The following is a 24,142-nucleotide window of genomic DNA, read 5'->3' as shown; positions in this document are numbered from 1 at the left end:
AGATATGATTAAGCGATTCATCGTGTAATAGTTGCCAATAATCGATAGAGTTTTGCATCCATTAATTATTTGAAAATTTTATTTTCGATTCAAAAATATATCGCAGCGCCAATTCAATAGTTAAAAAGTACACAAAAATATTCCATTTTACAGTTCAAATAGAATAACATTGGTTATTAATCTTTTTCATGTTACTCAAAACTCGTATCCAGAGGCGATCATTTCGCTCATCTCTGCTCCAAAATGAGTTTGACACGGTTGTCGGAAATTCGAGTAGGAAATATTTCCGTACGAACGAGATGTGATTTAAATCGTATATCCGTGCGCTCGGTCGAGATAAATGTCGATCATTTGCGTCGACATACCGTTCCAGGGATTATCGAGAGACACATTTATCGCCGGAGTGTAGACCCCGTGCATCTTTACCACGGTAATGAGAAAGCATGTACGTAACAACGCCGATTTCGCAAAGGTTTCCAACCCTTTTCCATTTTCTTTTCCCTTTTCCGAAAAAGTTACGCAACGCCGTTAGGATTTTAAAGGGTTCCCCTATCGAAATCTCCGATCGAAAGAAGTAGAAGGGAGGGGGAAAAAAATATCGAACGAGACTGGTCGATTTCCATCGCGGGGGTTAGGTTAGTTCTGATACTCGTGGGTCGGTCCGTTATTACACTTGACGCTCGTATTTGCCGGCAATCGCGAGATACGAAAGACCACCCTCTTCGTTTGCATTCCAACCGATCCAACGTAAACACGACTTGGAAAAGTCTGCTCTTGGCACATCAAAGAGACGCGATTCGAGTTAGGTATCATTGTTCGCAAACAGATCGACCGACGCATCAGCCCGTCGGCATTTTGCTCATCGATCGACTTACCTCTTGCCCCCACCGAATTTACTGTCTCGAATGTTTTCAGCGAAATTCTTGCGAACGTGAGTTACTCTAACGATAACATCGTACCGACGCCAGTAACGTAGCTAGCCAGTAACGTATTCCAAACATCGTGTCGAAATTTCGTATATCTGTATTCGTAAACAAAAGCATAAAAGTAATTATTTGAAACTTTCCCAGTCTGGTTTTTCATAGTTGCATTCCCCGAGTTTTGTTTACAACAACTGGTGACCAGTGAACCGTGCCATGAGTTCGGTGATTGGTAGTCAATGAACCACAACATAAACACAGGTACCCTGAAAGACCCGAGCTACACAACGCAAGATAATATCGGTGTGTCATTTGATCTCTGTTCGAGAACGTTTAAATATCGTAACCCAAAAAACTTCAATTTCGAAATAATTACTTACCTGTAATAATAAATCTTTTATCGGTAAAGAAATCTAACCCGTCGCTCCCTCTAGTGGCACTGGTGATTACAACGTCACTGTAAAGAAGCGCGAAAGGTTCTTCTCGAATATATCGATTCGATTATTTATCGCAAGATCGAATTTCATTTTTCGATTCCGTCAAAATGAAGAACGTAGTGCACAGTAACAGACATGTTTATTGCAGTGTCGGTTTTGTGTATAAATTAATTAGAAAATGCGAAATAATGTGCAAGAAAAGTGCGTTTCAACTTGTCGAATAATATTTACATAGTTGTGTCGAGTTTAAGGTTGATTAGAAGAAAGGAATCGGATGCTAGATGCTACTTAGAAATGAAATTGTTCCTGGTAAGCACCTACGATTAATTTTATTATTTTAATCGATACTGTATATACATTGGATATTACATTTAACAATTCACCGTGTTGACACGTTTTACAAAGAATCGCGTACAAAATAGTCGCCTCTGTGCATAGCTTTTTTTCATGTATACATACTTATGTATATATCTATACTCGTACGTACATAGTACATTCACGTTTTACGCAGAAATCAAAGTATGTAGCACTGTGGAACCTTTAACTGTGTTGCCCTCGAGCGATATGAAAGGAACGATCGGAGGTACACGATAGAATAAAATTTGTCGCGCGTTTCGACGCAATTAAAACTGTCCAGTTTAGGAATTGTGAAGAATTTTGTTGAAAGCATTGTAGGAAGTTTCCAAGTCAAAAATCAGTTGTCTTACTTGCGTATCAGACAACTCATCAGATGCAGACATGTTGTTAAGAGTTTGTAACCACTCTTCGAGTTTGTCTTTTCCATCGAAATCGCTGGGTAGTATGCTGAGACGATTCATGGTGTCCACTAAGTCTCTTAAATCAGGATGTAGTTGATCCATAGCTTTGATCTCGAGTCGTAATTTGTCCATCAAGGTAATGAATAGAGATACAATGTCTGCGATAGATTTGCATGTGTTGCCCTTATCATATCTTATAGTAATCGGTCTGTCTTCTTTGATCCTTTCGAGTGCTGCAGGACAATCCAATCGAAATGCTCTGGCAAAAGCATCTATGGTAGGGAACTGATCGCTTTGCACCTAGTCAAAAAGAGACAAAGATTAAAGCTAGGAATATATTCCTGTGTACTTGCCAGTAATAGAAAATACCTGTTTAAAAGCTGCTTTGTATTGCACCAACAGTTTACTGCAAGCAGCTGTATATTCTTCTGGTGTCACGCAATCCCTGATATAAGCTTTCTCTAAATGTTGCAAAGTATTTACGACAGCGTATAAATCGGCCTGATTGTCGTGCTTTTCTCTTTCCCTCGCATTCTTGTAAAGCTTCACTTCTTCATAAAGTTCAGGTCGATCTTGAGCTATTGACATTATTATCTAAAGAACCAACAATCTGAAACTAGAAACCAACAAGATTATTTCCTTAATAAAAGTCGAATTATAGGTTATTATCAAGACTACGTAGTTTTTATTCTGCATCCAAAACCCAAAACAAGTGCGTAGTATGTGAGGTTAGGTATACCAATGATAATAAGAAGCGTGGAAAGTTACATGACAATAATATATCGCTGCAGATCATTCGAATAATAAAACGCACTGTTCTTTCATATTTGTATTATAGTATAAACTTGATGACACATAAAGCATCGAATTATAGGATGAGTAATAGTAAATTAGTTCGATAATGGTTCATTCACGTACCTATCTGTTTGTTATGATTTTTCAAAGCAGGGAACAACAGTAAAATTTGCATAAAAATAATTGCATCCGCGAAACTTAAACAAACGCTTTGGTACACTGACTGACTGACGTACATTCAATTGCATCCAATGACACGTATAAAACAAGTGAGACAAGGGAACACCAGCCATCTATAGGGTGGCATTTAACTTTCAGAAACGTGCATCTACCTTATCCATTATGCGTATAATCATTGTTCAAAAATAAAGAAATCGATAGGAAATAAGGAAAAATATCAGTTTCATTTGGTAATAGATTTATTGGAACACTTTTGCAAAAACACATAATAGAATTAGTACAAATGTATGATTAATCGATAAATAACTTTTCGACGACGTTAGGTTTGTCGAAACGATCGTTACAAGACAAAATCATTTCGTCTGCAGCGATGCATGGACAATCGAATTGTTTCATGATCTGTCGTTTAACGTGTTCTGCTTTTAATTTACTTACTTCTAGATCAATTTGCTCGCTATTTGATACTATATTTATATATGTTACGTGTAATATTAATTCCTTATCGTCTAAAATTTCCCAAGGAGGAAAAATTTGTACCTTACTCGTGGACTTGAATGCGATTTTACCTACGATTTCGGGAATCGTCATAATTTTTATAGATCTAGGAAATTTATTTTCTTCTTTGCGAGAAAGCAAATTGAATGGATCTTCAGTCGCGATTCCTTCTAAAAATTGCCTGCTAAAACGAGTCGTACATGCTCGTACGTAAACGACAACACACGGTAGAGAGGTATTGTCTTTTACTGCTTGCTTAAGTTGGTGCCTCCATATACGTACAAACGATATTTGACTATTAATCACAGATTGTAATTTTTCCGATAAACTTCCTCTGTAACATAAGAAAAAAAGTATTGGTAAATTATTCTTACATTTACTAGAAGTCGAAAGTAGCAAGATACCTTTTTGGTTTCCTCTTTTTTTTGCCAGAGTCTAAAAGAGTTATTTGCATGGAAGGATCTAGATTTGCTCTTTCTGGCGACTCGTCCATGGTAATCATACCACGTGTTTCAGTCGATTTGTCGGATAGATCGATAACTTGCGACGAAATTTGAGAAATTCTTTGAGAAGGATCTACACTGGGAAGTAAGCATCGAAGATCTTCTCCTTTTGAAAAGAAAGTTTGATCTGAATCTTTGGTAGACGTTTGCGAGGAAATGGAAGCAGATTTAGGAGCGTGGATGGACAAACGGCGCATTAGATCGTACTTATGGAATTCCGTAATAGGATTTAAATCTTGCGTGTCTACGTCGTCTATGCGATCGCTAAGGTCTTTATCGACATCGCTGTTTACATTTACAAAACCTGTAAAATGATCATCATCATCGTTGCTAGATTCTATTTCTATTTTTGCCATATCTTGTACATCCTTTGGGCTGTCTTCTATGTTTACTTTTACTTCTGAAACTGGCGAATCGGATGCAATAGAATCTTCTACAATTGTGGAACTTTTACTTACCACAGATTCTAAATGATCATTTTGAAAACTATCTTCTAATCGTTTTATCAATGTAAGTTGCTTTTGACTACACATAATTTTGCCTTTGTTCTCCAAATGCTGAGAATTAATTGAATTCATATTACCATCTACATAACTGCTTCCTGTTTCCTCTAAATTTGTCTCTTTCAATCTCCTTCTTTTCTTTTTATGAGAATAAGAACTTTTGTCCAGAATTGGCGACATTTTTACATCTTGTATTCTTGTAAAAATAGGAGAGGAGATTACATTTCTATTGGCCTGCTTATTCTCAATTCTATCTAGAACTGTCCTAGGAGAACTTTCATCTGTAAACTTTCTTCTTCTTCTTTTATATGAATAGTTGCTTTTATCGAGTACAGGTGAGGTGTCTGCATTCCCCCCTTTGATATGATTCATACTAGATTCAAAATTAAATAAATTTCTCTTCACATTTTCCTTTTTGTGCATAGCATCACCCTTTACACATTTATTATTCTCAGCAGGGACCTTGATTACTTCTTTATTAATTTGACTTTTTCCATGGTTCGAGCACTCATAGTTGATGCTATCTATAACGGTACTATTTAAATTTTTTGTTCCTCTAATTCGTTTCCGTCGTGTATCGAAAATCGGCGATTTTTCAGCGAGATCCCGTCGCGTATCAAAAATCGGAGACTTCTCCACGTGCTTAGTTCCAGCTGAACAGAGAATGGGAGAGGTTTGAGACGACTCGTCCGAGTCGAGAACGCGATCTCTGTGAGATTCGATCCAATTTCGGACAAGTTCATTCTTTTCCGTGCACGGTATCGTCGCTACTTTTTCATCGATCACCAAAGCACCGTCTTTCTGCCCGTGGAATTGCTTTACTACATCTAAGGTTAGGATCGTCTGTCCAAAATTCAATTTCCTCACGTGACTCGGTTTTTTCGACTCGAAACTGTCATTGCTTCCAAACTTTCGCATTTTGTCCATATTGGAGCAAGGGAAATAATAAAATTACATTTTTAAATCGCACTACAAGTTACACGTAACATGTGTAATGAAGGAATCGCCATTTCTGTATTACCATGGCAACACGAGCAAAACAGGTGTAGCTTTATGTGCGAGAAGCGCCATCTATAGAGAGTGGAATGAACTGTTTGTTTTTTAAACCAGGCCTTTCCGCGGATGACGCCCCTCTTTTGGCTCCTTCCCCCTCCAAACGTCTTAGTCGAGAGAGACAGAGGTTAGTTACCAGCAGAGCGTAGAGGAGAGCAGATCGAGGAGCTGCGCCATCGTAGAACGGGCATCGTAACGCGATCAAGGTGGGGGAAAGTCTTGAGCTCACGTGGACGGACTTGTTTCGAACAGTTCTCGCGCGTTTATTCGATAATCGAATGGCAAAGATATTCGCTTTCGTAACTTGTTGAAGTTATTCTCATAAGTGGGTGGAAAATAAAGTGTTACAACGTTTCTTACTTTATCACGACCTTGAGCTTAGTGAATTTCAACGATAATGTGTTTGACCATTGTCGATTGGTTCATTTGTGATGTGCATAAATTTCCAATCGATTCATTAAATCTTCAGTGATGTCGATAGATACATCCTTTCGCGTTTAGCTTCTAAGTGACTTTAAATATTGTAACACGGAAGAAACTGAATGAATTTCATAAAATGCCTTAAGATAGAACGGAATTAACGCATGGTTGATAAATGAGTGAGTAAATATCGGTTTGCAGGCTAAGTACGCCTGAGAAATGAAGAGGCAGAGACAAAATGTGAAAATTACGCGAGTAGATGCTCTGGCGAGGATAACAACACTGTGCGATGATGCGTTCAAAATTGAGCTTCGATACGAGACAGCACTTATCGAACGTGCCTTCTCCCCCCATCGAAAGAAGCAGAGGATTGTCAACTTGAAAGAGAGGTAAGCGAAATTTTATTTTTGGCGCGAATTCACCCGGGCAACCATGCCGACGCGCGCGCATGTTGGGTTGCCTGGTACCAGGGGCGCCGCGTAATGTGAATAATACACATGCGACAATATGATAAAATAATAAGAGCGTACGATAACTGAGGCCACGGCGACTAAGGCTACAATAACTAAGACTATGACAACTAAGATGATATTAGTCGATCGACAATTACGAATTACGACGGTGACGACATCGACACATTTCGCACGCATCCTGTGTATTTCCGCGCGTGAATCGCATAAAAGTTTCTCGGATCCGCGTCTGTTCTCATCCCCCGTGTTACTGGCGATCGTTATGCATATCCGAGCATCTTCACTTTACGCACGAAACCGAGAGGACGGGGTTCTCGCTCGGCGTTGAAATCTGAATCTGCGAGAGAGGTCCGGTCCGTGCACGCCGTACAATTACCGGGCGGCGAGTGTCGAGGAACCCCCTTTTATATTAATAGTCGAGATAGTAGTCGAGCGTGTAGCTCGATAGGAGAGCGCGGATCGCCGCGGCGGGGGAGGGCGAGGGAAACTCCCGGAGGATCGTGGAGGGAAGCGTGTACGAGAGGTTTTACGCTCGGAGGAGAGTCTCTCTCGGTCGAGAGGGACCACGAGAGCGAGAGAGGATCGAGAATCAAAGCTCGAGGGGGACGAGGACGGATTGACGAAGAGAGGTGGGTCCAAGGGGGACGTTCGAAACGATAGATAGGAGGACGGGATACCGTGGACGGACCCCTTGTATCCACCGTTGCTTCAGTTTCAGTTCGCGATGGAGACTACTTGCTCCTTCCAGTGGTAGCTTAGCGTGTTCTTCGGCGAGGGCGAAAAAGAGGGAGTGAGGGACACCGAGCGACAGTGAGAGACAGAGAGAGTGAGCGAAATTGTTGAAAGGGGGGCAAAGGAGTCCGTCAAGTGTAGTAGCATCGCGGACGTCGAAGGAAACCTAAAAGACGAGAGCTGTTGGGGGAGGATCGAGGTCGAGGAAGCGCGCTAGAGGCAAGGGGACGAGGACTGAGACGCGAGGCGTCGCGTCGCAGGATCGAGAGCCGCGATCGAATCGGTGCGACCAAATTCCCTCGATATCGGTCACAGTTGGGCAGAATTTTACTCGAATGATGAACGACGAATGAGAAACTCGATATATCGCGATATAAATCTCAATAAATCTATTTGATTGCTTTCTTAGACTGTCGTTCTTATCGAGGAAGCGAGGGAGTTGTTTATATCTTGTACGAGAGGTGTATCAGGTCAGATCGAGATAGTAAACCAACGTGATCTTCGAATTGCATATATTTGTCTTTAACACGTTAGGTGATCTATGGAAATTAGGTTGTAACGAGGCATTCGATTCCTATCTGAATTCTCGACATTTCATTTGTCATTTCAAGATACTGGAAGTGTCGGGGACAAGTAAATTCACTCTGCTCGACAGTTAGTTTACCTGGTTAGCATTTCATTTCTCGGTGTGACCTAGCTTCTGAGCTCGCTACTCGAACAGTAGTAACTAGGATCCCTCCGCAGTAGGCTCCATGAGTCACATACACCTCTCGCGGTCCGCCATCGAGGGCGACCTGAATTGAATTTTCATTTGTCCATCTTCCAGTCGACGATCTAGATCGTTTATGCAGATGAGAATTTTGCCCATCTCTGGTGTCGAGTTACCGTGGGACCGGTTGCGTCGGAAACCGGAAGAAAACGTTTCCTTTTGGGAGCACGGATCAGGAAGGTCGAGAAACGACCTGTAAGTGGTCACTGTGGATGGTGGCCGGATGACGGTGCAGTGACGAGCCCGCTACGCCGAAGAGTGTTTCGGTAGCTTGAACTGACGTTTGAACTGAACTACCTGTGCGCGTGTACGAGACGTGAAGGTGTTGAGATCGCGCGCGAGCATCGCTGGGATCGATCCCGCTGGATTCCACGTCGCGTCTCGATCTCGCGATCGTTTGGAACGACGCGTTTCCTGCTGCATTTGGTAAGATTCCTGGCCACAGAGGAAACCTTTCGGGCAGGAACAGACGGAGAGAGATTCCGGAAGTTCGCGACCGGTAGCATGAAACGCGCCGCGTGGGGGAGACGAGTTAATATCGATTGAGATCGAGTTAAGGAGTTTTATTACGGGGACGATTAGCAGGAATTGGAACGCATTGTTGGTCCGGTGTGTGTTTAAACTTAGAGCTTTCGAGTAATTATGTAGCACTTCGAGATCGCAAGGAGAGAGTCTTTAAAATTAGAGCAATTCATCCGATCAGTGAACCGTACCCTGTGCTTGATGATTAGTAGTCAATGAACCATAATATGAGCACCTTAAAACGACCCCCACTGTATAACGCACGGCAATATCAGTGTGTCATTTGACCCCTGAGGTAGCTAGCTGCAATGCTGGCGAAACGTACGAGTGTCTTGTTCGAAGTATACCTGGAAGCTTCGGTTAGTATGAACTATGAAGAACCAGGCCGTGAAAGCCTCAAATATCTTACATTATGTTAAAGTTTCTCGCGCTCGAGTGGCCCCTACTTTGACGTTTTAAGTTTTCGCTCGACCATAGAAAATTTTACAAAGTATTTTACGCTCGAATAAAGATTTATCATCAACACGTTTCGGTCCTCTTCGATGGAATTAAACAATAATACCTAACGGTGTTATCTTCGATGATTGCGTCTAACAATTTTCCATAAAGAAATGTTCAATAAATCATATAATCTCGACTCAGAAAATTAACGTACACGCTGTACATCCGAGTCTTTAAATTTACAACCTAATGCAATCCCCACTTTGTCTGTAATCTCTGCATTGTATACGACGATACCCGTCGCCGTATCTTCAAACCACAGACTTTCGATTTGATCCCTTTCTACAAACGCGAAAGAATTTCTCTCGCCAAGGAATACATAATTTTTATTATCACTAGAAATTTCCCGAAATGGTTTTACTTAGGCTTGGTTAGCTCGTTGATCGAAATCTTGATCAAAATAAGAATTTCCTCCGACTCTGGTCGACGTTTCGCGGATCGTAAATCGTGTTGTTTAACTAACACGGTAGTCAGAGTTGTAAAACGCAGTAGTCGCGTTATCGTCGCGTTCCCGCGCCATTTACAGCGATCCTTGGTCGTAAAAACAAATTGTTTACAAGTCGTTGTTGTCTCATGGTTAATGAAACTTCCGTCAAAAAAAAAAAAAAAAAAAAAGAGAGAGAAACTACCGCGTTGATCGAAACGTGGACGAAGAATGGGTCGAACTAGCGACGAAGATTAAATTAACACGCGCTAGAGGCACACGGATACTTAATTTTTTTTCTTGGAGTTCCTCGAACAGATTCGTTATCTCGTTACGCAACAGATTTACTCGAAATCGCGCACGAACGAGGCGATCGCTTTATCGCGGATCGATGTTCGATTCTTCAACGTGGAATCGAAGGAAGGGGTGGGAAAATGAGGAGGAAGATGGAGTTGAATCTTCGAGGGTTTCGTGTTGGTAAATTGTTTTCAAATGCGAAGATACTAGTTGTGATAGTACCTTTGTTCAATGTTGTTATCTTCGTAATTATCACGCAGACTTGTGAGATTAGTTAGCGATTTGTGTCTGTATTATGAAATAGTAATTCAATTTTTAATAAATAGACATGGTCAGCTTTGAAGTATTATCAGTAGAACAAGGTAGACTTGTTCGAATAAAAGAAATTTTTGGAAATTATCAACGATTGATCTATACCGGGTAAAACAACGATGAATTTCGTTTTGCCCAACACTGGGTTCGAATAGGAGGAAACAAGAGCGAGAGCGAGCGCGCGAGCGGGTACGGGACGCCGTGCGAAGCGGGACGACGTTGTTTGCACTAGTGACGTCACTCGCAATTGTAGCGAACGACGCGGCCAGAGGCTCGAGAATGCACGCGCGATATGGTTCGAAATCCGGGATCCGGGATCAGAGAGTGGGGATGTTCGAGTTTAGTAAGAATATGGGATCAACCAACCATGAGATCAATTTGTAATCTAGGCGTTCAACCCATTGCGATTAAAATTTCCTTATTTCAATACAAAATCGTGCGCCATACTACTACTACTACTACTACACTACTACTACTACTACTACTACTAAAAATTATATACTCGGCAACGTTGATCCCTAATTAATCGAACACTCTGTCGATAGAATGCTCTACGTTATCAACGGAGCGCCCTGCCTCATCGATCGTGCACTCTACTTCACCTACTCATACAAGAACACGAAAACTGATTCCCAAAATGCATAGAGGGACCTAAATGCCTGTAAACTCCGCGTCTTTTTGAAAGCTCAGGCTGGACGCGTACTGGTTTCGAGAGTCGACACTCGACGATTGCGAGAGGGAATCGGAAACGGGCGGATGATCGTCGTCGATGCCGTGACGATTTCAATTTGTAGCTTTCCAGCGGAGTCGAGAGGAATGTTTAATCGTCGAGGCCACACTTACGACGTCTGTCGCCGTTCCCTTTCTAAGGGACGCGGCTGACATCGATGGAAAGCGATCGCGGTTCGTCGATGTCTCGCTAACAGTGTCTGTCGAACACTGTGCAGGAGCTTGAGGCGATAGCAAGGCCAGGAACGTCGACTCTCGTTTCTGCAACTTTTCTGGCCTGGTCTGGACTGCCGCGTAGACGTACAAATTGTCCAGACACTCGCGTCAGTTTCCGGCGTCGCGCTGCGACACGCGCAACACGTCGCGTCCACGCGTTTGCGGAGTATTTGCATGGAAGCGTTTCTTCGTTAATACACGAAGGAATATGCCGAAGATCGTATACGCTCGTGGTGAAGTAAAATGATCCATCGAAGGTACCTTTTAGTAATCGAAACTTCTTCGTACTCTCTCTAAGTCTGTCTCCTAAGAAATGTGGAAGCCCTGTTTCAAGCCCCGAACAGGCTCAAAAGATTCTGAGCATTCCGTAAATATATATTTCCAGACGAAAAGTACCCGTTGACGATAAACTTGGAAGCAATTTATCTAAATTAACGCGTCAACCGCGAGTGACGGCGATAAAGTTTTGAAGCGTTGCTGGCGGTGGCGATATTTGGAAAGATCAGACAGTCTGTCTGATAAGTAATCATAGTCTCTATAGATCTTCCGTTTTATTCAAGATGTATACTTTTTGCGAGATGAACGATTTTTTGGAGCTTCGATTTCAAAGTACCTTCTTCAGTCTAATCAGAGGCGGGTAGATCGTGAAACTAACGAAGCTTCGATCCCAATTTTGTTCAAAACCTACTATCTGCAAACTTATCGCTAATAATATAAGACACCACACGTTTTCCAATAGATAACCCAAAGCAACTGCTTATCTATCGACAGTGATCTTGATTAATATAAGACTGATACCTACTTTACTATCTCCTATACTAACCAACTCACATAATACTTTCTTCGACGGATTCCTCTTACACAACGATCGTTACTCAGGGCTATTCCTTGCAGCTAGCAGCAGCTGAGGGAGTAAGGATCCACAGCCTGGAGGTGCAACGCGGACCATCCGACGCAGCACGTCCAAATCCGAAGCATATCACCCAACGCAGACCGCTCGAAGCGAACGATCCAAAGCAGGTCGTTCGAGCAGATCCCTCCAACGAAGTCCCAGTTTCCGAAGCTCGGAGGTACACGGTGACCCGCGACTACATCTGCGTTCGACGTCTGCGGCGACGGTGGCCGCGGGGAGGCGGTGGGACGCCGTCGAAGACGATGAGGATCGGAAGAGAGGAGGTGTTTACGGGCGATGGCTGATCGCGCTATGCTCGCGGCATATAAGAACGCGCGAAGACGTGCGTTCGCCGCGCTTCACGCGACTCCGAATTCGACGCTCGAAGTTCCATCGCGGGACGCAACGATCGGCCGCACGAGAACTCTGCGGAACGGGAATCGCGTTCACCAGTTGACCGAGGACAAGCCTCGCGGAGGACGTGCTATTTTCTCGTACTCTTGTTGCTAGTGTCACCGCGACGCCACTCAACGTCGCGTCGTCACCCTTGCTAGATCTCGCGACGCATTCACGGCGATGGCCACGGTAGCGCCTTGATTAAAAGTGACATTCGTCGTGATTGATATCCTGGGTGGCACGGGGAATCGAGTGTTTGTGGTTGTTTGAATATTTTGGGGGGAATTCGGGACGAGATAAGAGATTCTTAGTGAAGAACAGAGAGAGGAGGGTTCGAGGGTGATCGGAGCGAAGGAGGTAGTTGTTTGGTGGTGTTTGGCTCTTGGGACATTTTTAAAAACTCTCTACCGGGTAATTTAATATCCGAAAGAACCGGTTTCAAAGAGAAGAGTAAGAAGAGGACAACCGCGTGCAGCAGAAAGTTCGATGGTGCCTGGGACCATATCTGGTTAAACTTGTCTTGACATTTGATTTTTCTCGGGAAGAGGTAGAAAATTCTGTAGCGCGTAACATTTTCAAACAGTTTGACGTAGAGTGTGTTTGGTGGGTGTAGTAAGAAAAAAGTGAAAAGTAGGGGGTGGAACAGCGACAATCGAGCAGTCGGCGTTCATGTCCTCGAGAGCGCGTCGCGGCGGTCATGCCGCGTGATTCAAGGGTGCAGGTCTGTCGGGTACCCGTCGCATCGCGGAGCATCGCGGTCGAGGTGTCGTTCAAACGCGGCGGAGCCTAACGCCGGAAACATGAGCTCGATCGACTTCGACGAGGTGTTGGTGCACGTGGGCGAGAAGGGCAAATACCAGAACATCATGTACTATCTTCTCTGCATACCGGCCACTCTGCCTGCCGCATTTCTCGCCTTCTCGCAAGTGAGTCGTTTACAATTATTGTCGTATAACGTAATTACCTCGTATCTAATTAAACACCAGCCACGAATTTATTGACAGAAGCAATTGAATTGAATTGAATAATCGCTACCGCTTAGCTTTTAATGGTAAAAGTAAACTTCGCGGTGACGATTCATTTCGCGTTTATGATCTTGTCGCTGTCTGAAAGTCATTCGGAGTCCTGATTAAACGAATAGCTTGTCAAACAAATGACGATAAAACAAACGTCCATGTGCGATTTGACCCACAGGTGTTCGTGAGCGCGTCGCCAGACCACTGGTGCAGAGTCCCCGAACTGGAGAATCTGACGGAGTTGATGACGCTGCAAGAACGGAAGACCCTGTCCGTACCGTACATCGAGAAGTCCGATGGGAAGCTTAAGTACTCGAAATGCACGATGTACGACGTGAATTACACGGCGATCATCGAGTCGTGGCTGGACCGAGGGATTCTCGAAAACGCGACGGACGGGGGAGAGTATCGTTTGAGGGATAGGTTACCTCCACCACCTGTTGCTAGTCCTGATTGGCCAGTGTCCAAGTGTAGACACGGCTGGGTCTACGACAAGCGGGACTACGACAGCACCCTCGTCACCGAGGTAAACTCGACTTTCTCTCTTTCAGCCCCCCGAACCCTTGCTACCGAGCTCCTCATTTCGAGCTTCGACATAAGACAAGTTCGAAAACTCCAGCCTGCTCGTAAAACCTAACTTCGAGATTTAGAAATGCGACCAAACGAAGTCGCTTTTTAATCGTTTCGAAACATTTCACACGAGAACGAGAGCCCGTTTAAAAAGCTTTTCGGCTCGGCGAGCGTCCCTCTCCGTTCTTCGTAGGGTTAATCAACGATGTCCCAGTTGTAATCGCGCGGATTCGGTTTCGTTGGATGTTTGCGGTCTAATGGAACGGGAAAAAGCGGTCGCGAGTGGAACGACATTGTCAACGACACGTAACGTCTCTCCGCTTTGCATAATCCTCCTACGCGTTATTCCGTCTCTCGGTGGATTTCTCGTCGGAACGAGGCGACTCGAGCAGCGAGTCGTGTTTCACGGGGCAACTCTCCTTGGCCTTTGGTCGATTCGTTCCAGCGGGTTTCACGTTAACGTCGGACACCAGGGCTTGGGTCCCGTTCGTGGAACCGAGCGCCCGTTCGCGCTCGTCCCCGATACGTCGCGTTAAGCTCCTCTTTCCGCCCGATAATTTTCTTTTCCGTGAAAGCTCGCGGTGGCGGATATCGTCGATGCGTTGTAGAGATAGACGAAATTCTGCTCGAATAATAGACTATTTCAACTGGTTTTAGATAGAATTTTTAGGAGTTTGACAATTGCTAGCGTGGATTAAAAACTAAATGGAACCAATGTCCAAGTTGGTCGGTAGCGTGAACTCCTACGAGTTAGTAGATCATTTTTTCCCTACGAAAATTGTTCAAAGCTGCTTAGCCCATAGGCAAATCGCCTGATCTCATCTCTGCGTCGCTCGTTCGCTCTCAAGCCACCACCTGAGGGGTCTTATTAAACTCGTTAAGCCACACTTAGATCATCGGAAACGTGACTCCCTTCGAGGAATCTGACCGGAGTCCCGGAAGTTATACGCGCAATTCTAACGATCAAGGGACGATGCAAGAAAAGTTTCCTCCTACGTTTAGCTTGAACGATTAACGCGTTAATGGCGGAGGACGTATAATTTGTTCGCGTGAAAAATTCTCTTTCGCACCTCTCATTGAATTGCAAGCTTCTCCCCTCTTCTAGAGGAGTAGTAGTACCTCTTCTTAAGTAGTACTTAATAAAATGCAGCTGAATGTGGCTGCGGTAAATCTTAGAAGATGGACAAAATCATCAAGAGTTAAGAGGAATACCCAGGTGGTATTGCTGCCCCCCTCTGCTTATTTTCCAATGGTTGAGCGTCGCGTCCTCGGATCCCCCGAAGCGGGGATCACGCGTCGACGTCCGAAGAGCACATGCTCGGTCCGCTAAGATTCCACTATGCGCGTGCGAACATCGAAGAAACTTGCTCGCGTTGCGTCACGTGCGCGCAGCTAGTCCGTGTCTACTCCGCTCGCTCTCGTCCATTAACGCCGTTATTGAATTGCCGCAATTAGACAACGCGGTGAGCTGTTGCCGCAACGAGGATCGTAACTCGCGGGGTCGAGGATCTAGGTGCAAGCCTACTCTTTAAACCTCTTCAATTCCCCCCGATTCGAGCCGTCGCGACGGAAATAGTCGCGCGACGCAACCGCGACTTTGCATTTTTATTACCGTATCGCGCGCGGTTCGATGGAGATTTTCCTCGAAGGTCGGGACCTCCGTAAACAGGATCGGTTTGTCGTGGGTTCGTCCAGGTGAACAAGGTTGACCAAGCCACCCAGAGTGACTGGCCCATAGTTTGCGGCACTCTGGTGGCATAAGCAATTGCCGACCAATTTACCTACCCCCGCATCCGGTCATGCGGTCTGTCGCATCAAACGCCTCGTACAAACTGCCGGCTCTCTGCTTCTACGAAGGGTATATGTCCGCAGCGCGTGTACCGCTCGCTCTCGCGTCCGCGTTTCTCTCCTCGTGACGCAAACAACGCTCGACCGAATTCGATGAGCCGCCCTCCGATTCCTCCGTGCTCCTCTGCTCCGGATTTCTCCTGGCTCCGACCAGTGGTCAGGTCTGAACGCGTTTAACCGCTACGCGGATTCCTCTTTCAGCTCGCAATCCAAAACGAATGTCGTCCGTTCATCTTTGGGAATTCATTCCAAGAAAACGAATGCTAAATCGCGACTTCTCCCTTTATCCAATATTTATATTGGGTCGTCTGGAAAGTCCATGCCGATTTTTAGTAGGCGGTACAGGTCTGAATATATCAGGATTTCTCCTGGCTCCGACCAGTGGTCAGGTCTGAACGCGTTTAACCGCTACGAGGATTCCTCTTTCAGCACGCAATCCAAAACGAATGTCGTCCGTTCATCTTTGGGAATTAATTCCAAGAAAACGAATGCTAAATCGCGACTTCTCCCTTTATCCAATATTCATATTGGGTCGTCTGGAAAGTCTATGCCGATTTTTAGTAGGCGGTACAGGTCTGAATATATCAGGAATGGTTGAAAACAAATAACACGTAGACATCCCTTAAAAGGTGGAAAAATTGTGGAACGAAATGGTACTTGCATAATTCAATGAATATATTCGAATATACCTTTGAATTTTTCTTAAAAATTGGCACGAACTTTCTGGACAACGCAATACATACCTCGAAGACTGGAAAAATAATGTTTGCAGTGGCATTTTTAAGAATTTGGGCCCTGCCTATGGGTTGGGCCACAGCCAAGCTTCTGATAGCCCTTGGGCGAACCTAACATGCTAACCATACGTTAACTAGATACTCGTCTATAAGTCAAAATAAAATCAAAATAAAATCAAATGAAAGTCGACGATATCGCATCCATGGGTTGAGTAATAAGATCGGGGATTCGTTCTTCTCGCTTGCCAACGGTACCACGGATGAAAGTGTGACCATGCGCCACCCACGATCGCGATTCTTACCCTAATCGAACAAACGGACGACGATCTCTTCCTTTTCTGCATTTCTCTCTCTCCTCCTCCACTCGAACGCCTCTTCCTCCTCCTCCATTGCTGGTGACGGGTCCATCAGTGCCCGGAGGGTGTGCGCGCCGCGAATTTACACGCTCCGGATTTACGCAGACGCATGACGCACAGAGCCATCGAGGCAAATCCTGTCCTTCCGTTTTCCGTTCTTCATCGCGCGCTCGCTTTCTATTCGCGCGAGACCGCTCACCCTGTTGCGCCCGATCGTCCCGCGAATCAGCCAACGAATTTCTCCGAGGAGGAGGGAGGGAATTGGGGAGAATAGATCGTAACCGTTTCGTTTCCGTATCCGGATAAAAAAATACGACGGAAAGCTACGGGGAATTTTATGTAGAAGTCTGTAAGCTTCACGGACCTTTTCAAGTTTTAATTCAAGTATCAAGGCAAGTTACCGATTTTGTTTTTCGCACCTAGATAATTCTAGGTTTCTAGTTTTTCTAGGTTTTCTAGTTTTACGCGAGAAAATTAAACTCCCGACGCGAATTTCATTTCGAAATCGAAGCTTCCGAGTGTCTCCTGATAGTCTGCAACGGAACGTCGTCCACGACGCCTCCGCCTTCCCTCTGGCGTTATTTTCGGCGCGGTACGAATAAATTGTGGCCTAGAGCACGCGTCGAAGCGGCTTCGAAAAGACAATGACCCGTTCCGTATCGTCACAACACGACGGACGTCCGAAATCGTCGTACGCGTGACGACGCCACGCGAGCGCGGTCGAGCGTTACGCGCGAAGCCAAAATCGGTCCACGTGGTCGCGTCCTCTTTGGCCGTCGGCGGAAGTCGTTGGCAAACGCGGACATCCGGCGTTTCCACGTCTCAGCGACGAAAGACCACGACTTTCGTGGGTCGATTCGCGCGAACCGTGGACACGCGAGTCGACGGTTGCCCCGCGGTCATATCAATATCGTTTTCGAAGTGTGTCAGGGTGATAAAATATGCAAGCGTCATTAAACGTCCTACGGGCGCTTGCACTGCCCTTGACAATAACTCGACGCCGTCACCGTGAGTGCCTCCCGTATTTCCATGCAATTTACCTTTTGCGTTTCACGCAGACATCAAAAGTCCGTGAGTGGCAATTTGCTTAAATCAAACTTCGTGTTAAACCCATTAACGGCCATCGCGTTTTATTTGCGCGAGGCCTGATCGACGCTCGATGAGGATTTCGTTTGCTCCGACCGCCGTTCGCCAGCCACGGTGCACCGACGTTTTCTTCACCGCCATTTTGGTACCTTCCCACTCGAGTGGAGGGCTGTACGCGAAACAGAGGAGACTCGACGATGAAAAGTTTTCAGCGTTTCGACAGGGCTGGGAAACCTTTTGGTAATGGAAAGTCAGGATTACACAGAGTTGAGAAATATGTTTCGTTTTTAAAAAGTCTCCATTATTCATCGTCGTTCTTGGAATCGTCTCCAGATGCTTTCCAGAGGTCCAACGCACATATCGGCAATTATCTAGACCTTGGAAATCACGATTCTAAGAATTGTATTGTCAATGGTATTGAACATTCCTTTTTTCAGATCGAATGCTTCCAGGATTAAATACCTTTGTTAATAGTTTACATTGTATTAGTAATTGCTCCAATGATCGAACGACTCTGTTCCTCGGAAATGAATTAAAACAATCAGTCATAACATTGATTTTTCCCATGATACATCAGTCTTTTTTTAAAAAAAAGTAAAGTACAGTACTGCCAAGAGCTGTAATGTCCCTGACATCCATAATTGAAATCTCTCGTTTTGGTCATAAATTGCCTTTTCACTAATCCAATCAGTCTCTAGTTCAGAATCCTCGCCAATGGGTAACCTTCTTGTGATACGTTCATCGTTAAACGTGAATTCCACCCAGGGGCATTATCTCCCAGCTCTCCAGTATTATATGAGAATCGTACTCTGATCGTGCGTACGAAAGATTTCGAAGCACCGATGAATCGTACGAACAAAGTTAACGGGACCGAGCGGCGTGTATTATTGGCTGGCTTACAAATTCTGGCTATGGGGTCAGAGTTAATCAAATTAGCTCTATACGGTCTGCAACGAAAGAGCGGCGTGTCGCGCAAGGGCCTTGGGCAAACATTAAAACCTATTGATCCCAAGATACGGGAGCCGTTGGTAAATCAGTTTTTCGCTTTCATACGCTCCGTTGGATCTTTCGTCCGCCAACGCTTCGCATCGATCATTCTAGATCCACGTTTTTGACGCGCAACTACAATAAATTATATAAAAATACGTCGAATCGCTATCGTCGTTCGGAACGGAAAAGACCTCGCCGGACATCGAGAGCAATTTAAAAAAAGATATATACGGATTATAATTGCATGTAAACAGATTTCTCAGTAAATTAGCAGGGAGCACATTCCTCGGTGTGACATAATTGTTCTTCGCTGGAATTGAAAATTAGCGTTGTTCCCCATCCATGAAATCAATTGAAAATGCTCATCGGGTAAAATGCAGTAACGTAAATGAATTCGCGACGATGCGTTGCGACGCATTGATATCGCTCTATGAATAATGAAGTGTCAGTTTCGTAACACGTTGGCATTTCAATAAACATGGGATTCTCGAGACGAGATTTTCGGAGAATTTTCCTCTTTGAAAGTTCCGAGAGCTGCCGAGAGATCGTAAACAAACACGTTAATGACAGGGCGCTGAAAACAACACGAAAAGACATCATCATACATCATTTTCATACGCTTGATTCGCAACGGGATAATAAGAGTAGGGTTGAGGCGTCGTTGTCAGCGGTGATCGGTCGGTAGCGCAATTCTTCTATTGTCGACCAATCGGAGGAGTCGAGTTGAAAAAGTGGAGAGCACGATTAAGCCCTTAGGAGAAAGCGATCGAGAAAGAAGCGGAAGAGAGATTGAAAGCGTTTGCTGGCTCGTCAGGAACGCAAATTCGGACGATGAAGAGCCGGCGCTCGATGACGTTACGTGGGAATCGTTACGGTGGCTCCTAGCCGCGTACGTGAGCGCAATCTATGTACTCGTCGCGGTACGCGTTCACGCGTGAAGCACGTATGTGCGCGCAACGTACACGCGTCATTCGATTAATGAGATTCCGTCGCTGTCGACGGCCATACGCGATGGAGTCCAAGTCGATTCGACTATTCTCCGAATCAAGGGCCTAATTTTACGACTACCAAACCTTGTATACGTACATGAATTGTCGTGTCCATCGGGTTGAGACTTGGGTTATCAGGTCGACGAGAATGACGAGTATTTGAACTAGAGTTGCGAAAAAAATGAAAAATAGGTAATTAAACGTGAAAGGCGTAGAATTAATATTTTTGAACATTTTTCTGTGCGTGGTGTAGAAAAATGGGGGGAAATATTTTACTGTCGGAGACAGAGATAGAGCACTGATAGTCTCCCACAGCCAGAGGTGTCCATCACCGTCGGTTGACAGGAGGAACGCGCTCCCTCCGTCGTCATCCCTTCTCATCAACCTTTGAATCTCCGCCATTGACCTCCCTTCCTTTCCTATCAGTCCCTTCCCTTCCCTTTAATAGCCGCGATTCACTTACTTGCTTACGCGCTACCATTTAGCAAATCGTGATCGTTTAAAGGAACTTGTACACTTCCTCGAAAATTTATTCCGAGGAAACGGACGCGAGTCCAGAATTTTCCTCTTGCGTAATACTTACAGGCATCCTGAAAATTAAGAAAATAATTTTTGTACTATCGAAGGCCATTTTTTGGAGTGTCTGGAAAACCTACGATTCCCAGGGAAGTTAAAATATGGTATTTCATTATGCATAAAGTATCATCGATGCAACGCAATAATGCTTCCATATTGTTTCGGATGCATTTACGTGACTGCATTTTACCCAATGAGCATTTACGATTAGTATTAACGACAGACAACGCTGGCTTTAAATTCTAACGAAGGATAATTGTGTCATGCATAAGGAATTCGATACGCCCCTGCCAATTTCCTAGGAAATCTGTTTGTGTGCAATTATATTCCTCGAGATTTGATATTTACATAATATTTAAAGTCACGCTATCTGCTACTGCTGTTTGTAAAAAGAAGAGATGAAATTCTGTCGAGAAACAAACGGAATCAATGCATCGACCTATGGTTCTCCCAAATGATGGCCAGTCTACGGAAAAAGTGGCTCCCGTGAAGCGATTGGAATTAGTCGGGCTAAACGCATTGCGGTCGCGCGCACGTATGTACAAGGGAGGAAGATAAACGACGTAACCGGAGCAATGACTTCTCTATAATGGAGCGATATCGCCCGCAGTGTTGTTGCATCGCTGCACGGCAGATACTCGCAATCTCGCTTCGTTTCGTCAGAATCTTACTCGGGGTCGATTACGCCTCGACCTTGTTTCTATCACCGTCATCGCTCCTTTTAGAACCAAGCGAACCCCGAAAAGTCCCATCGATCTTGATCCGCAACGCTAGACTCGAAAGAGCAACTGAAAGTCTAGCAACTGAAGCTAGCTGAGAAGCTTGGAGTTTTCGATACTTTTTAAAGTTTTGTAGCTAGCAAAAAGAGACTCGTTGATTAGAATTGTAATGGCACCGTGCGTGGAATTAATTAGAGAACGAAGTTAAAGGGGTTGAGAAAGGGAGACACTGTCGCGCAGGACGTAGCGTTTTAATGGCATTCTGCATCCACATAGCTAGACTTGGTATGCGACAACAGCTGGTGGCCTTCCACCTCTACGACCTTCTTCTACGTCGGTAGCCTCTTCGGGAACGTCGTGTTCGGCTGGATCGCCGACAAATGGGGCAGAAGAACGGCCTTCTTCGCCATACTGTTTCTCGAGGTGATCATCTCGATCGCCACCAGCTTCAGCCCCAACTACGTGATCTACACAGCGTTGAGGACCGTGAACGGTCTCTTCTTCCCCGCCATCTATCAGATACCCTTCATACTGGGTGAGCAAAGACCGCCAACGGGTCGAGCAGATCTAACGAATTTCAAATTCAACGTTGGAACAACGAAAACGTTTGTTTTCAGCCCTCGAGTTGATGGGCCCCAGGTACAGAACCTTCGCTGGGATGGTGATTTGCATGTTCTTCGCGTCAGCCATGTCTCTTCTTGCCTTGCTGGTAAGAGCCCTGTATGGTTACACATAAGGTGTCCTGCGATACAAAGTACCAGTGGTACAAAAATTAAAGACGCTTTTCGTAGGGTTACTTGCTGAGGCACTGGTTCACCCTGTCTCTGGCGACCTCCGTTCCATTCGTCCTCCTGTTCAGCTACTACTGGATCATTCCAGAGTCGCCGAGGTGGCTCCTCAGCAAAAACAGGATAGACGAGGCGGAGGTGATTGTCCAGCGAATGGCCAAGATCAACGGGAAAACGGTCCCCAGCAATTTTCTCAGAAAGATGGAGGTAACCGATCGAAAGTTGGAACGAAGCTGGAACTACCAGCTGAATTTTTCCAGCAATCGATTACTCTAACAGACCCAACACTGCTCCCAACCATGTTCCAGATGGAGATCCTGAGGAGGCAGGGGGTTTCCTGCAACGGGACGAACTCCGGCGAGAACGAGATGGTGGACGTCGAGGACAGGTCGCCGCCACCGTCAGCGACGCCCATGGACCTGGTCAGGAATCCCAACATCAGGAAGAAGTTCTTCATCCTGGCGTTCGACTGGGTGGCGAACGCTGTCGTGTACAACGGGTTGTCCTACAACACGACCAACCTGGGGGTCTCCGATTACTTGGCGTTCTTCATCGGTAAACGCGCAATCATACCCAATGCATACATAATGCTTCTGCAGCGGCGAACGATGCAGAACGCGTCCTATGGTAGTTGCGACTCAATGCGTTCCTAATTGCATTTCAACGCCTACACACTGCGGCTAGGCTTTGTCAAACACGGTGGTGCAAAGATTAAATAGGGTTTTCGATTTGGAATAGTTGCTATACACTTGAAACGTTAATTGAAGTGTACACTCTCTGTACAACAAGGATACATGTAGCTTTGTAGATAGTTGAAAGAATTCAGGAAGACGACCAGGCCTTCTGAAATCGACGAATATTGATCATCTCTGGTGGATTGTCGCAGGTGGTCTGGTGGAGATACCGTCCTACGTCATCACGTGGTACGCGATGGACAGGCTAGGCAGAAGATGGGTCCTGTGTCTAACCATGCTCCTAGGTGGGGTCGCCTGCGTCTCCTGCATGTTTGTTTCCGAAGGTACGAGGTCCCTAGTACTGGTATTTGGTGTCTGGCAAAGTTGACAGACCTTGATGCATAAATGCAAACTGAAAGGTTTAGCATACGCTATACGCTATCACGTCTGTCGTAGCAGACGCGGTCTGGGTGACGGTGTGCCTGGCGATGATCGGGAAATTTGGGATCGCAGCCTCGTTCGCCGTGTTTTACGTTTTCGTGGGGGAGCTACTGCCCACTGTGCTGAGGTCCCAGGCGATGGGCATCGCCTCGTTTATCGCTGGGATAGGTTTGCTAGCGTTTCCATATATAGTCCACCTGGCAGTCTACTCGAGGGTTCTTCCTCTGATCATAATGGGCACGTTAAGTGTCGCTGGGGCGCTCACGTCCATCTTCCTCCCGGAAACCCTCAACATTCACCTGCCGCAAACGATCGAGGAGGGCGAACTCTTCGGGGCTGATTTCAAACTCTGGTCCTGCCCGACGTTACCAAAGTCAGTTCTCAACCTCTTCTCTGTTTGACCCTCTATTGCATAGCGTGATTGATTTTTACATCGAAAGAGTTCTTGTAGGTTCTGTTGGTAATGTAGTGCAGTCCGTCGATGAGGTAGAACCCTATTTTCACGGTGTATTTATCGACAGAGCGTACTTCATTGCCAGTATAGCGATCTGCCTTATCAATTGGGTGTTCTACATTATCGAGCCTCACCTTAGACGTTTAGCTTCCAGATAAAATAAAATCGATGCAATAGAGGGTTGTGTTATATTTGTATGGCGAGTGCCAGAGTGATGCATTCCAGGAAGCGGAGGAAGTCGGACAAATGCGAGGCTGTGCCCCTGAGGTACCTGGTGAACGGGAGGCCAGGGAATCGATCCTCGCCGTCCAGGTCGCAGGACGAGGACCAGGAGGACGAGAACTCCTTTCAGGCCTCCAATGGTCAGGAAGAGCAACTGTCGTGGAAACCCAGCGCAACAGACGGCAGAGAGGAGTACGCGGAACGCGATGAAAAGTGCGTGGACGCGGTAGTCGTCGTTGAACACAGAAGGACGCAATGAATCTGTGGCTGCTCGGTGCAATTGCCCTTCACGACTTTGTATTATAAATATCAGTATAGAGACGCGTCCGTATTTACTTGTTCGTTTATTGTGACG

The 24,142-nt window shown here is 45.3% G+C and overlaps 2 protein-coding genes across 5 annotated transcripts; one reads left to right on the top strand and one right to left on the bottom strand.

Annotated features, from left to right (window-relative positions):
- Positions 1-1,667: 1,667 nt before the first annotated feature.
- On the bottom strand, positions 1,668-5,618 carry LOC128876607 (vacuolar protein sorting-associated protein 28 homolog). Of its 3 annotated transcripts, XM_054123098.1 has the most exons (4): positions 3,990-5,618; positions 3,649-3,919; positions 2,485-2,709; positions 1,668-2,415 (listed from the first exon to the last, which is right to left on the bottom strand). In XM_054123098.1, the coding sequence occupies exons 1-4, from the start codon at positions 5,516-5,518 to the stop codon at positions 1,996-1,998; spliced, it is 2,445 nt and encodes an 814-aa protein (XP_053979073.1). In that variant the 5' UTR covers positions 5,519-5,618; the 3' UTR covers positions 1,668-1,995. The 3 variants fall into 3 exon arrangements, with proteins under 3 accessions (XP_053979073.1, XP_053979071.1, XP_053979072.1); XM_054123096.1 differs by lacking the exons at positions 3,649-3,919; positions 3,990-5,618 and adding an exon at positions 3,034-3,199 and having other exon boundaries at positions 2,485-2,731; XM_054123097.1 differs by lacking the exons at positions 3,649-3,919; positions 3,990-5,618 and adding an exon at positions 2,855-2,981 and having other exon boundaries at positions 2,485-2,731.
- Positions 5,619-6,297: 679 nt separating this feature from the next.
- LOC128876604 (organic cation transporter 1-like) lies at positions 6,298-24,122 on the top strand. 2 transcript variants are annotated; one of them, XM_054123092.1, is made up of 10 exons: positions 6,298-6,453; positions 11,931-13,250; positions 13,519-13,866; positions 21,485-21,743; positions 21,826-21,917; positions 22,000-22,203; positions 22,305-22,551; positions 22,883-23,014; positions 23,130-23,484; positions 23,791-24,122. In XM_054123092.1, the coding sequence occupies exons 2-10, from the start codon at positions 13,125-13,127 to the stop codon at positions 24,044-24,046; spliced, it is 2,019 nt and encodes a 672-aa protein (XP_053979067.1). In that variant the 5' UTR covers positions 6,298-6,453; positions 11,931-13,124; the 3' UTR covers positions 24,047-24,122. The 2 variants fall into 2 exon arrangements, with proteins under 2 accessions (XP_053979067.1, XP_053979066.1); XM_054123091.1 differs by lacking the exon at positions 6,298-6,453 and adding an exon at positions 8,112-8,461.
- The last annotated feature ends 20 nt before the right edge of the window (positions 24,123-24,142 follow it).

Source organism: Hylaeus volcanicus, chromosome 5, assembly GCF_026283585.1.
Source record: "Hylaeus volcanicus isolate JK05 chromosome 5, UHH_iyHylVolc1.0_haploid, whole genome shotgun sequence".
Taxonomy (NCBI): Eukaryota; Metazoa; Arthropoda; class Insecta; order Hymenoptera; family Colletidae; genus Hylaeus; species Hylaeus volcanicus.
Note: the sequence above shows the minus strand (reverse complement) of the source record. Positions and strands in the feature narration are given on the sequence as shown.